Here is a 13,482-nt window from a genome sequence, read left to right as displayed (position 1 = left end):
ATCACTTACTTTTGACATAAACAGTACTTCCACTTGGCAAGACAACTACATTGGAGGCAGGACTGGCAGGTCTTGGAGACTTAACCGTTGCTATGCTGCCACTTGGAACAGGGGTAGAGGTTGGGGTTGACGTGGTACTTGTGTAGGAATAGCAAACCACTACTGAAGGAACGATAAAAAAGTCCGCTGTTAACTTTCACCAAAACGGTCCACACATACGCAAAGATAATTTTTTTTACTTCAGGCCAATTTTAACATTTTCATATAACCAGAAGTTAGCAGCCAATACTAGGAATTAGGTCCACAGGTTAAAAAAATTAATAACCTTTCCTGAAAATCATCACTTAACGAGGTTTTCCCCAAGTATTTAGTAGCTGTCTACAGGTGGCACTGACAACAAAGAAGAGCACAGTTACAAAGAAACCAAGTTCAAAACTGAGAAAAATGAAAATCATTATTTACTCATGGCAAGAGTTGGACAAAAAGCATATACTTATATTCTTTTCTAATACTAATAGCAGTATCAATGATGGAGTGATGGATCAGTTTTCCCTAACCACAGAAATTTCCAACTTAGCCCCTAGAGAAAACCAAGGTAAGTTTCTCTTATAAACAACTCACTAGTCACTTGCCATCTAAACAGTGCAATAATAACTAAGGTAATGACAACACAGTATTTTAACTGCTTGAATAACAGTAACAAGCAGGAATGAGTACCATGGATTATGCTAAATTCTTCCCATATATTATCACTAATCTCACAACACCACATCCTCATTTTAAGGATGAGGAACCCAAGGCTCACAGAAGCTAAAAGACTGGGTGGAGGTCACAGAGCAAGGAAATGAAATATGAGGATTTAAACCTAGATTAGAACTATCAAAAATTCTATATTCTTTCCACTGAATCAGAGAGGTGGTAAACAGAAAAGATAAAAGAGGGCAGAGAAAAAAGATATCTCACCTGCAACAAAGAAAACAGGAATTCAATGAAGGCCAAATTTGCACACTGATAACTGTCTCTCCCTAAATATAGCTTCTTTACATGTAAAACAGAGTCTGGCATGTATGAGAGGAATGTCTCATTCTGTTCCACGATCCATAGATAGTCAAAAAAAGATAATTCCCCAAAATAATCTGACAGTAATAATAATCTGCATTATTTTCAGGGTCATTTTCATATAACACCAAACTAAGCTACTGAAGTCAACTCAAACATGCACTCTCAAATTTAATATTACTCTCGGTTACCTTAGAAACTCCAAGGAATTTTAAAGCATGTGTCAATGACTAGATTAAATAACAATAAGAAAGCCTTCTCCATCAGCCACGTAACCCCTAACAGATTAAACACATTGACTGGAACAGAGAAGCAGTATATACCACTGATTCCAGAAGACAAAAACAGAACTTTATTTTCTAAAGTATCAGTTCAGCATCTTTCTCCGGCAGCTATTATAAATGACTTCTATTGCCTTATTAATTTTCTAAGGCCTTTTATCCACTTCTAACAAGACAGGTTCCTATCGAAAAATTCATTCCAAGGCTTTTTGCAATTTTGTGATTAATGTAATTCACACTTTGAACAAAAGGGATATTTAATTTTGGCTGAGACTAAAAACTTGGCAGTTTCTAGTTTCAGAACAAGAGTTATTCACTACGTTTCACAGCGTTTGAATACTGGGACAAAAACAGATGAAAAATAAGATAACTTTTCTTGAAAGAATCCAAGGAAAGTCATCTCTACACACTGAAATATTTCTTTACTCACCTTCCTTGCTTCCTGTTTCTGCAGGCACTGGAAGAGATGCATTGTGCTGAACAGCTGCATTGGCAACAGCATTAGCTGTTACAGTGAAGGCAGTTTGGGGAACCAGCCGGGGCATCAGGGGTACCAATCGACGACCTTCAATGGACCATTCTGAGGAGCTATTAGGTCCAGACATACTAAACAAAAAAGAAAATGCTGCTACAAAAGTTCTTGATAGCTAAAACTGAATCAAATACATATATTCAAATATAACTTTTTAAATTATAAAAAAAGTACCCTGAGTGAACAGGAGAGGCTTTATTTTAAGCAAGATCAAAACTATGAATAAAAATCAGAATTTAAGGAATCTTACATACACTTAGGTTTTCACACATTTTATTCCATAATCTGAATCTTATAACGAACATCTCTGAAACTCTGGAAAACTGTCCCATGCCTTGTAAATAAACATCAACATTATTTTCATTAGTTTAAATCTGGTTGGTATTGAAGATGAAAACTAGTATTTCTACCAACTTTTAGAACTAATGTTGTAATTAGGCTAAAAAGGTAAAAATTACTCAATTTCAAAAATCAGACTTTCCTTAATAATTAAGGATGAAATTCACTGAATTTTTGCAAAATTATCTTAACTGCCTGCATGGCCAGAGGTTCTAAGGCTTTCAAACAAGGGAAACTGAGGCAGTAAACGAGGGAGACTAGGTACTGGGAGGTGCGAAGCTGTACACATCACTGCAGGTGTCACTGACAATGTGTTATATTATTATCCTTTCTATTAAAAATAAGTAGACTAGATCTGAGGACACTGGAAGAAATCTGCCACTATTTTAATTTTACTTATTTATATCATTCTTCACTCTTAGAAATGTTTGAGGCAACTGAACTCTATTCCTTAGCAGACACTATTCTCAATTTTACTCTAAACTTGTTGAGCAAATTTTATCCTAGGAGTCCAAACGGAGGTTGAAGCATGAAAAGACAGCTTTTCCCTTCCCTTTGCTTGGCTTCAATAAAGGCAGCGGTCTAACTAATGGTGACTGTCAAGGTTTAAAATTCACCCAGAATCAATCAACCAATTTCTTCACTAAGTTGGAAATACTTGCGCACCTTTTTCAAAACCAAAGATTCTACAACCCAACCTAGAGTTTAAGATTCTGTGTGTGCACTGATTCTTGATAGAGTACACAAAAGCTCTTGTTAGTGGATAGTGGAATGATGATGATGACGGTGATGATGATAGTTAACATCAATTAGCACTTAGTATATGTGATATATTGTTCTAAATATTTTGCCTGTATTAACTCATTTAATTCTTTCAATCCTATGAAATTGGTAATATTATCATCTCCATTTTATAGATGGGAAAATTGAGTTACCAAGAGGTTGAATAACTTGCTTAGGGTCACACAGTTACTAAACAGCTCCTTCAACAAGCATACATCATTCTATTGAAATGAACTGCCACAACACAAGTAGAAGGTATAAAAATTTTCAAATGTGTTTCATGTCAAACTTTTGCCTTTGATTTATACTAACTAGACACTGTTGTCTAATCTACAAACTTTCAATAAATGAAACAAATTACAACTTGAGAAGAATTTACATTCAGTTAAGAAAAGAATTTCTAGGAGTTGATGAATCCAACTGAGTTATTGTGGAAAATCTGCAAATTCCCTATGGTTTAACACAGGCCTACCTAAGACAAGGGAAAGAGGGATTCCTAAGACCCCGATAACCCTCACAAATCTGTTATCATGTAATCTCCAAATTGATGCTAGTTTTGAAACAGAGAATGGTACAACAAGAGAGACAGAAAAGGGCTATTACTGATTGTCAAAGGGAAAAAGTTCTAAAAGCTATTCAGTATTTTCTTGGCTTACTCCTATTTTGCTACCATTTTACTAGAAAGTCGCTAAAAAAATTTGCTGATGAAAGTTTACCATACAAATAAAATGATGTCTACACTTACCTGGTACACTGTTAAATAGTGGCAGAAATTATGGAAGATTAATAATTTAAACACATGAATATATATGCTATTGAAAAGACAGAACCTGCAGTGCAAAAAACACAACTGCAACTTTTAAAAAGATCTATAAATCTTCCAAATTTCTACTCACGCAAACATGCCCAAATTTTTTTAAGTGAGTGAAAAATTACTCATCATGTTAGACCTAGATTTAAAATTCCTACTTGCTTATTAATGAGGGTGTAAATATGCATTAGCTGCACAAATCATCTAAAAAGAATTTTACAGGTTTCTGTAAACATCTTATTCCATGGCTTCCCTGGGATTCCTAAGTTTCAGAGAACATCTCTTTATTTATACTAAATATAGCAAGAGGCGGGTGGAAACCTTGCTCCAAGTCCCTTTTCTGAGAAGTCTGACACTAGTAGAACTACCTTGGCCCTTGCATCCTTTGGTGTGCATGGCACCAGCATGAAATCCTCACAGACAGGCTCATACAGTATCCATGAATGACTAGCTGATGGGGAAGGAGTTAAGAGATCAGTCATTCTGGATAGCTACTTTCTTTAGATCCAAGAGTGGCCCAATTAAAAACTGTGAGGCCTCTTAACATTCCAGGCTTTAATACTATAATTCTGTCATGTTTCAAAACTGAATTAGAGTATCAAATAATAAAAACGTGTTATGGTTCAAGCAAGGCTTTTCTTTGATCCCAGACACTCGACTCCTTTTGTTTCCACCTCCTTTGTGCTCAATCTTCTTGGCTTTCTTTTCACCTTTCAAACATTCCTTCTGGCCTAAGCTGCTGTTTTGAGTGGGGGAGGGAAGGGAGAGGAGAAAGGGAATGCAGTCTGTTCAGATGCATTCCTCCTTGGCTCAAGTTACTTTTTTCAGGCTCAGAGTATGAAACGTCCTATAGATAATCTTTAGAACTAGATTCTGTTGCTACAGACGGCAAAGGAGACGGACAGATGAGGGATCTATGTCCTCCTCAGCATTACCCACTCATTGCCCCTTGGGCTCCACAAGTAAATACAACATCTGGTCAAACTAAAACCGCAATATAAAATATTAAAACAGGAGTATGGAAACGCCTGAGAAGCTTAAAATTATACACTGAAGTAAACGTTTTTCAAAAAATTAAATTCATGTATTAAAGAAATCAGAAAAGGAGAGAAAAAAAGAGGAAACAGGTAGGTAGAAGCCAACTCTCAATTATCCATGCTAATAGAGAGAGGAGGGAAAGGGAGAGGTCAGATTAAAGAAACTCACATATTAACCAAAATACTTTGGCAAATACTTAAAATTTCTTCCATCAAACCTTTTCCAGAACAACTAACAAGTAGTAAAATGACTAATTAAAATTTTCACCTCCTCTCCCTTCCCACCCTCTGACTACTTTCAAGCAGCAAAATAGCTAAAGGGTGGGCAGTATTAGGAAGGGGAGGAGGAGAAGAGAAGGAAAAGCAAGGGGCTCGGTTAATTCATAAATGAAGTATGTGCCCCTGAATAATTGAGAGCTTCAATTTTGAAATAAATACAAGAAAAAGCCTGAAATAATAATAACCTATTTGCATACCTGTAACTTGGTCTTTCACCCAAATATAAGGATAAATTCATTCTTTAAAGGGGAAAAAAGGAAAAGGAGACTAAATAAATGTTATCTTTAAGTATGAAACTGATGCATCAACTTATACCTAATTGCCCCACAATATTGTTCCAATGTTTTTAAGGTACTAATTTTGTCTCTAAGTGCCCCTGATTGCAAACTACTATTCACTACTTCATTATCTAGCACATAAGTTTCCTATTACCAGTTCTCAAATTAGAATCTAGGCTCAATTACTATTTTTAGAGTATCTCAATTTAAAAGTTTAGAGAAATTTAAAAGAAGGAGCACATTAATATTTAAATGTTTCAGCCATGTTGGCCTAACAATACTTAATGTCACTAGAGGAAAATTTCTAAATTTCCACAGTGCATAGATATCTACCGCTGAAAAATCTCCAAATTCAAACTGCTTATTTTTCAAACTATGCAGTTAAAAAGATAGCACCCCATTTTATCAGTCAAGTAAAATGAGGAACAGAGAAGTACAACATGAAGCTAATGGATCTTCGGGGTCAATACTAATACTGCCAATTGGGTTAAAAGCACTATTTATTACAGAATGGAAAGGTACCAAAATTTTTCTTGTAGCTTTACTTCATATTAAGACAAAAATAAAAAACAAATGAATTATTCTATAACATACCTTATTTTATCAAATGTTCCTACCATCTTGCATTAACATTTAAAGGATAATTTCTGCTCTTTTCTATTTTTCAGGAGGCACTCTCTCCATACATACTCCGTTAATGCTCAGTCCCTACCTTCCACCACCCTCCACCCCATCTATCAAATAGTCATAATGATCTGAAAGCAATTTGATAAGAATCCTTTATAATTGTATTTTGTTGTCTTTTCAAAATAAATTAAAATACATTGTATTCATATTTTTTAAAACCAGGTTATATGTTACAATCTTTTTTCTGAATCTCAAAATACATGAAATATTAGTCAAAAAATTTATAATGCCTATTTATAAAGCAATATGTATACATATCAAATACTGTTACAAAGAAACTCTAAGGGGCTGTCAAATTTGGGAAGCAGGCTACTTTGTTTTATTAAACTTTGTTTCAAATACAGGAATCACCTGCTAAACTGCAGAGGCCTTTAGGTACACAGAGATTACATTGTAACAGGATTTGACCTGAGTACTTAAAGCTTGCCTAACCAAATGCAAAACATAACCAATAAAATAAACAGTTAACACAGCTATGGTTAGGATCCCTGAGTACAGAGATATTACTATCAAGATAAAAGACTCAGGAATCTCTACACAATAGGAAGACTGTTTCAAAACTATGGTATACTACGTCATGAAAAATCAGGGGTGGTATGACTAATGGCTTACTTATGTGCAATTGTTGTTAACCGTTCATCGTTTACTGCTCTCCGAACTTCAGCACGGTGGCGTTCTGTTGAGATACTATGAAAAAAAATAGCCATTATAGAACTCTGCCAAGCAGGCATCTCTTCTCTATACTTTTATTAATGTTTAAGTCAACATTTTGTTTGTGGGGGAGGAGGGGAATTGATGTGTAAAAAAGATAAAGACAAGGGTCTAATATATATATTTTCAAATGCTTTAATTAAAGTCATAGAAAAGGATTCAGACTGATTCTGTGTAATTGTAGAGAGAATTTGTAACTAAATTCTAATTATAAATTACAAATTATAAATTTGTACAAATTACAAATCACAGAAAGACAAATTCAGTTTGATATGAAGTCATTAACGTCAATTCAGAAATGTCAGACCATAGTCAAGATTAGCAGAGGTTCCTGTTATCTAAAAATACAAACCACTGAATGACCTCTAATCATGGTTACTGAGATTCTGGCCCTCAAAAGAAAGTCCTTTCTAAAGCTTAAGAGTCTAAAATTTTATGTTCAGTGAATATACTAAATAAATGAAAGTGACAAGATAATGTTTCATATGCTATGAAACTTGACACCAAGATATTACTCCTTTATTACTCAACACTGAAGCTACATGTCTTCTGCATTATATCACATCACCATTATGGTAAAAATGTGCTTATGTTGATCTGATTAAATATATGTAAAGTTAAATCTAAACAACTAAAAAAAAGGCTATACCCATTCCATTCATAAATACTCAATAAAATGAATACCACCCTTGAAACTGTAATCTTTATTACTAGGCTAAATCTATACCATTGATTAAAATATTTAAGGGGCTTAAAAGCAGAATTTATGAGGCAATATAAACAACAAACAAAAAATATAAATTGTTAAGTATGGAGGCATTAAGACAGAATTTAATAACATATCTACTTTACTGATAATTGAACGTAGGGAGGAAAAAAATCTCTTCCCTATTTTCACTTTAAAAATAGGACAAAATAGTCTTAAATGTAGAAAGGACATTTCAGTTAAAACAAAACTGAATTTTCTGAGAAAGCTCAAGATGTTAAGAATGGATCAAGGCAAAGTATCAAAGAACCCCTTTCACCAGATTTTTTTTAATGAATTGAAGTCCCACACTAATGGGAAGCTGCAGGGATCAACTGTCCCTAATGTTATGACTATATAATCACTACCCATTTCTATACCTAAGACAACAACTTCCTAGTGTCTTCTTCTACCCCAACAGATGCCACTTGGACACTCTAGATCTTCATATCCAGTCACTCCTAGCTCTTCTTTCCTTTACCCAGGTTAAAAATATTTCCCTTTTCCAACTAGCCCAAAGCTAAAATAACCTGCCTTAAACCTCTTCTGATTAGAGTACAGAATAAATGGTAAATTACATGATTTTCTGTAACAAAGCACACAACTGGGATGGGATCTCTAAGTACCAACAACTTGAACACCTCTGTCTTCAGCCTAAGAGTGAAAAGTACCAAAATATCTCAAAATGAAATTCCTAGAGTCATGTCTCACAAACTTTTATGATAATTTACCTAAGAACTTTTGAGAGTTCTCCAAGAAGATCTTTCTTTTCCTTGGTGAGATCTCCCTGTGCCCGAAGTGCACTGATAACTCCAGCATATGCCTCCAATTCTAGAAGAAGAAAATTATTTTATCAAAATAGACCATCAATATTTTAATAGTATGGCTATATACAGTGAAACTTCAGGGCAGGAAACCTAAAAATCAATATGCAAATATTTCATTAATGTCCTCTTATTAAAAATTTTATCTTCTAACATACATTAAATGTGGCTTTTATAAGCTTATTTTCTTTTTTACTGCCTCACAGAAGTCATGTGTGTAAAAGTTTAGGAAGAAAAGTCTAAATATTTTGCTTTACATATCATCACTGAAGAACATTCAACTTGGATGCTACCAACAACTGGGAAAAGGTTCCCAGTGGTATAATAAGGCTGGTAAGAGAAGTTCTTAGTATTATTGATAGGTAGCTTTGCTGATAAAATTTTGAAATAATTCCTTAAGCTTGCCTAAGAATTCAACCTATATTCCATCTGTGAGTAGCGTGCAACTGAAAAACTACTGGATCAAGAGTCAAATGACCAGATTCTGGCTCCAGCACTGACATTAGTTGTGTGACCCTGGGTAAGTCCTTTCTCATCTTTGATCCTAGCTTCTTTACCTAGTGTCCTAGAAGACACTTTGAAGGTACCTTGAAGAAACCACCAACAAATTGAAACCACCAGCAAAATGACTAAGGCAGATTAGCAAACGTGAATTTTCGCTCTTACAGAATCAGTACATAATACACTGAAACCTAATTCCAGACAGTTTCATTTCACTAACTTTCCACAGCAACAACCATTATTTAATGAAACTGTTGTCCCTAGTAGTGGTTAAACTATAAAACCAAAAAGCCCTCAATGGCTCCCAATGAACCATGCCTGCTTCTCAGTGAACTTCCTCATGTACTACCTTTCTATAGTACCTCCAACAATGACTCTGGACTTGGCATGTGACTTGCTTTGGCCAATGGAACATCACATACATGATGCAAACAGCAGCCTTGCACACAGGGCCTTGTTCTCTTGGAACCTTAAGATCACCAAGCTGTGAAGAAGCACAGGATGAAAGGTCACATGGAGAGAGCGGCCCAGCCACCTTAGCTGAGCCCAACTAACCAGCTAAGCTTCCAGCTGAATAGAGCCATGTGAGCGAGCTCAGGCAACACGAGCAACCCACAGAATCATGAGAAATAATAAAACAGTTGTTTCAAACCATAAACACTATGAGACAAGTAGACCTGAACAAAACAAAATGATGGGAAATAAGTATCCAGACTACAGTTATCTTCTTAATAGATCCAACTTACTACCAGTATTTGCCAATGCCTTACATATAATAGATACCGAATGTTAGCCAAATAACTAAGGCATGCACAGCTGCATTCAAGATACTACAATAACAGTAAAATAGTAGCCTCATTCAGTTTGTATTATCCACGGTTCTGTCAAAAAAAAAAAAAAAGAATTTATATAGAAGAGTGAGTTGACCATATTAAATAGACATGTCTTGTCCAACTGAATTATTTCATGTGTAAACATCCTGCATGTTCAATCTACACTGGATATTAGGTAGATGTTTCATGTGGTCCTTCTGGAAGGACAATCTCTGCTTCCCTGGAAATACTTTGATCCAAAAAACATATTTCAGCTTTTATCAGAACCCAAAGTAGAGTTCAGAAAGACACTGGGGATAACTTAAGAAATCACTATACTCTAAATGTTTATGCCTCATTTATCAAGTATTTTATTCAACAAATCAGTGTTGAATCTCATTATATATACGAGATAGTATGCTAAACCCTGCCTTAAGAAGTTAACTCTAGAATAAAGTTACAGTGAAACAAGTCATCAGACAATTCTGATACAGTTTACAATACAGTGGTAAAGGCACAGAGGAAAAACATCATCTAGTCTAGAAGCATAAGCTTTACTCAGAAACAGAACTGTGCTCTAGGCGGGGCGGTGGGGGGTGGGGGGGGGCGGGAGGCAAATGTACAAAAAGAACATAGAGTAAAAGAGCATATAATGTTTCATAAAGATGTTAAACTCCCAGTAATAGTCACTGTTTTGAGAGTTTTATACTAGGAAAAGTAAAAATATGTCTGTACTTGGCTAGTCACTAATTCAAACCTAACTCCTAACTGAACACTACTACTACTGCAAGGTACCAAGGCGAATCTTCATAGAAACAAAACAAGGTCCGTATTCTCAAAGTGATTAAAATCCAACAAGGATACAAATAGAAAAAGAATTTGGGGCCAGACTAAGAAAAGCCACTATCCCCAGTCTAAAAAGTTTTTGATAGGACTCAGTGATTGATTAAATGTGGAAGGAATGGCAGAAGGAAAATAACCAGGTTTTTCAGTTTCCAAGATATTTAGGAAAATGACAATACCATAAAAAGAAATGGAGAGGTCAGAGAGAAGTGATTTCAGGAAAAGGTTCACTTTTGGCCTGTGAAATTTATGGTGATCAAAATTTCACTATTTCACAGTATTTTTTAGAAAGTGAAATTAACTAAAGACAAAGATTTTGACACCTCAAGTCTCATTCCAAGTCTAACTAAAAAGTCAAGGATAGAAGAGGTAGCAACCACACACAAAACTGTATAACTCAGAACACAGTTCTCACAGGTACACAATCCAAGGCACACTTTCCTTTCATTCAATGAGAAATTCATTCACTGTAAAGAACATCGGCTAGCTTCCCAACCTTATTCACATTTGTGGATTTCCATTTTGATGAGAATCCTAAGATTCTGACAAATATCAAGCTCAGTTGAATTTCTGGTATTATTTTTTATACCATTCTATTACAGTGTTAACTTTAATGAGACTTAAGTATAATGAAACAATTAACACATGAAATACCACAGAAAACAAAAGATCTGAACTATTTTATTTTAATAAAGCCTCAACCCATTCCATTTAAGCAAACCTGCCATTCAATATGAATACTGTATTTCATAAAGCCCCATGTTAGCATTATATAGAGATAGAAATCCTCTATCCCAATGTCTATGTGGGCTTCTCTGGTGGCTCAAACAGTAAAGAATCTGCCTGCAAGGCAGGAGACCCGCGTTTGATCTGAGTCAGGAAGATCCCCTGGAGAAGGAAATGGCAACCCACTTCAGTATTCTTGCCTGGAGAATCCCAAGGAATGATGAGCCTGGTGGGCTACACAACTGAGCAACTAACACTTTCACAAGTAAAATATAAATGTTTAACATCTTATGTTAAAATAATTTACAACTGTTTTAAAAGAATCTTTTTAAAAGCTAATCCTTAAAATATTTTAAGCTAACTCTTAAACACAGTACCTTCTCTAAACTCTGGACCTAGAGCTAGTGTCCGAAAGCAATTCAAAGGTTTCACTGTTATGATAATGAGTCAACGGGTGAGGAGGAAGTCATTCTGCAAATCACTATCAAAGCTCACCTCCCAAAAGAAGGATCATTGAAGATGACATTACCCTATAGGAAGGCTGTTCTCTTCAGTACAGAAGCAGCTCTTCAGCAACATTACCTACACAGCTCTGACTAAAAGTAAGGATAAATTTAAGACTTAAAGCTTACAATTTTTATATTTAAACATAATCTCTTGATTTGAGGTTCCAAAAGCCCAGAAACTAAAGCAGCTGACTGCAGTTGTGATCTGAACAGATCACAATAACTCTTTAACTATTTCAGCTATGAAATAAATACAAATCCAATTTTATAACTGGTAGCTAACAAGTTAGACCAATTGTCTATCAGTGTATAGAAAACCTTGAATGGGTAGTAAAAATTTAACTTATAAGGTTAAATTTAAAAAAATAAAATAAAGGAATAATTGACAAAAAAAAAAAAAAACCAAGGTACTAGAGTACAATGCTAAGAAATAGTTTAAAATATAGAAATCTTCATGGTAGCCCCTAAGGGGAAATAAAAAGGGCAAAGGTTATTAGCAGTTAAGGCCAGACTAGCTGTGATTCAGATTTATCCACAGGAATTTCCAACAAAGATTTCTTGTGAAGAAAAGATTCAACTGCAAATAAATAAATGTCTGAAAGCAACTGCTTTAAAATGCTATATACTCAGATGTCGGACACCGTGATAGGCTCTTTCTGTATACACTTAACCCACAAACTTATGAGGCAGATTATTATTACCCTTCATTTACAAAATTATCAATAGATTTAGGGAGATTAAACAACTTGCTTTTGGATGTCAGTCATTAATAACAGAACCAAGATCCTAAATCTATGTGAATTCAAAGTCCGCATTTTCCCCTTCAAAATCACAGATATCTAAATAATTGCTGCTGCTGCTGCCGCTGCTGCTAAGTCGCTTCAGTTGTGTCTGACTCTGTGCGATCCCATAGACGGCAGCTTACCAGGCTCTCCTCTGCCAAAACATTTAATGTTCTTTTCCAAATTATTTTTTTCATTTATTGAGTCATTACTATGCGCTGGTCTGAGACTACAGTGGTGAATAAGACAAAAATATCCTCCTTGAATCTTAGAGTCTAAGGCTACATTTCTCAACCAAGGATTCTCACTTGAATCACAAAATACAGAAAATGATTTGAGTAACTCTTTTTTTCTCAATTGTCCCAAAGATAATACATAACATACCATTCTAGATGCAGGTAGAAAACTTGGTTCATTACATACAATGAAGGCCTTAGCATTAGGGCTTAATTCTCTCCCTCAATGCTGTTTGAGAAAGACTGCCCTAAAGGAAAAGAAGCACTAAATAGTTCATTACAAGCGTAAATGGTGTTTTATTACTGATAGTAAAATATAATTTGGGAAAGTCAGCATAGCTTACATTAACTCAGAATTCAGAAACAGTATGGCTCCAGTCCATGGGGTCGCAGATACAACTGAGCAACTGAGCACACACGCACACACATGTAATTCACACACACTCATGAAGCCTAAGAGTATGTTAAAGTGAGACTGGAATCATATTCCCTGGGTTGAAATTCTGACCCCATGACATACTAAAGAATTAGTCTGGGTTCTAAGCTTCAGTTTTGTCATCTGTAAAATGGGGACATAAAAAGAAAAATACCTATCTGGTTTGAGTGACAATTAAATGAGATGTTGAATGTAAAGGACTCAGTCCAGTAGCCCTGAAGAATTCTTAGCTGCAATTATTATTAATAGGATTCATGCATCTACTGTGTACAAA

General features: G+C 35.1%; 1 protein-coding gene across 15 annotated transcripts in view; it reads right to left on the bottom strand.

Moving 5' to 3' along the window:
- The window catches only part of EMSY (EMSY transcriptional repressor, BRCA2 interacting), an 80,783-nt gene that overhangs the window by 65,223 nt on the left and 2,078 nt on the right, over positions 1-13,482 (bottom strand). For 9 of the 15 annotated variants that reach the window (XM_005216306.5, XM_005216314.5, XM_005216308.5 and 6 more), the window contains 5 exon segments: positions 8,274-8,373; positions 6,699-6,773; positions 5,319-5,360; positions 1,771-1,946; positions 10-162 (listed from right to left, as the gene is read on the bottom strand). In XM_005216306.5, the coding sequence (XP_005216363.1) occupies positions 10-162; positions 1,771-1,946; positions 5,319-5,360; positions 6,699-6,773; positions 8,274-8,373 (546 nt within the window). 15 annotated transcript variants of the gene reach the window in all.

This window comes from Bos taurus, chromosome 15 (assembly GCF_002263795.3).
Source record: "Bos taurus isolate L1 Dominette 01449 registration number 42190680 breed Hereford chromosome 15, ARS-UCD2.0, whole genome shotgun sequence".
NCBI classification, from domain to species: domain Eukaryota; kingdom Metazoa; phylum Chordata; class Mammalia; order Artiodactyla; family Bovidae; genus Bos; species Bos taurus.
Note: the sequence above shows the minus strand (reverse complement) of the source record. Positions and strands in the feature narration are given on the sequence as shown.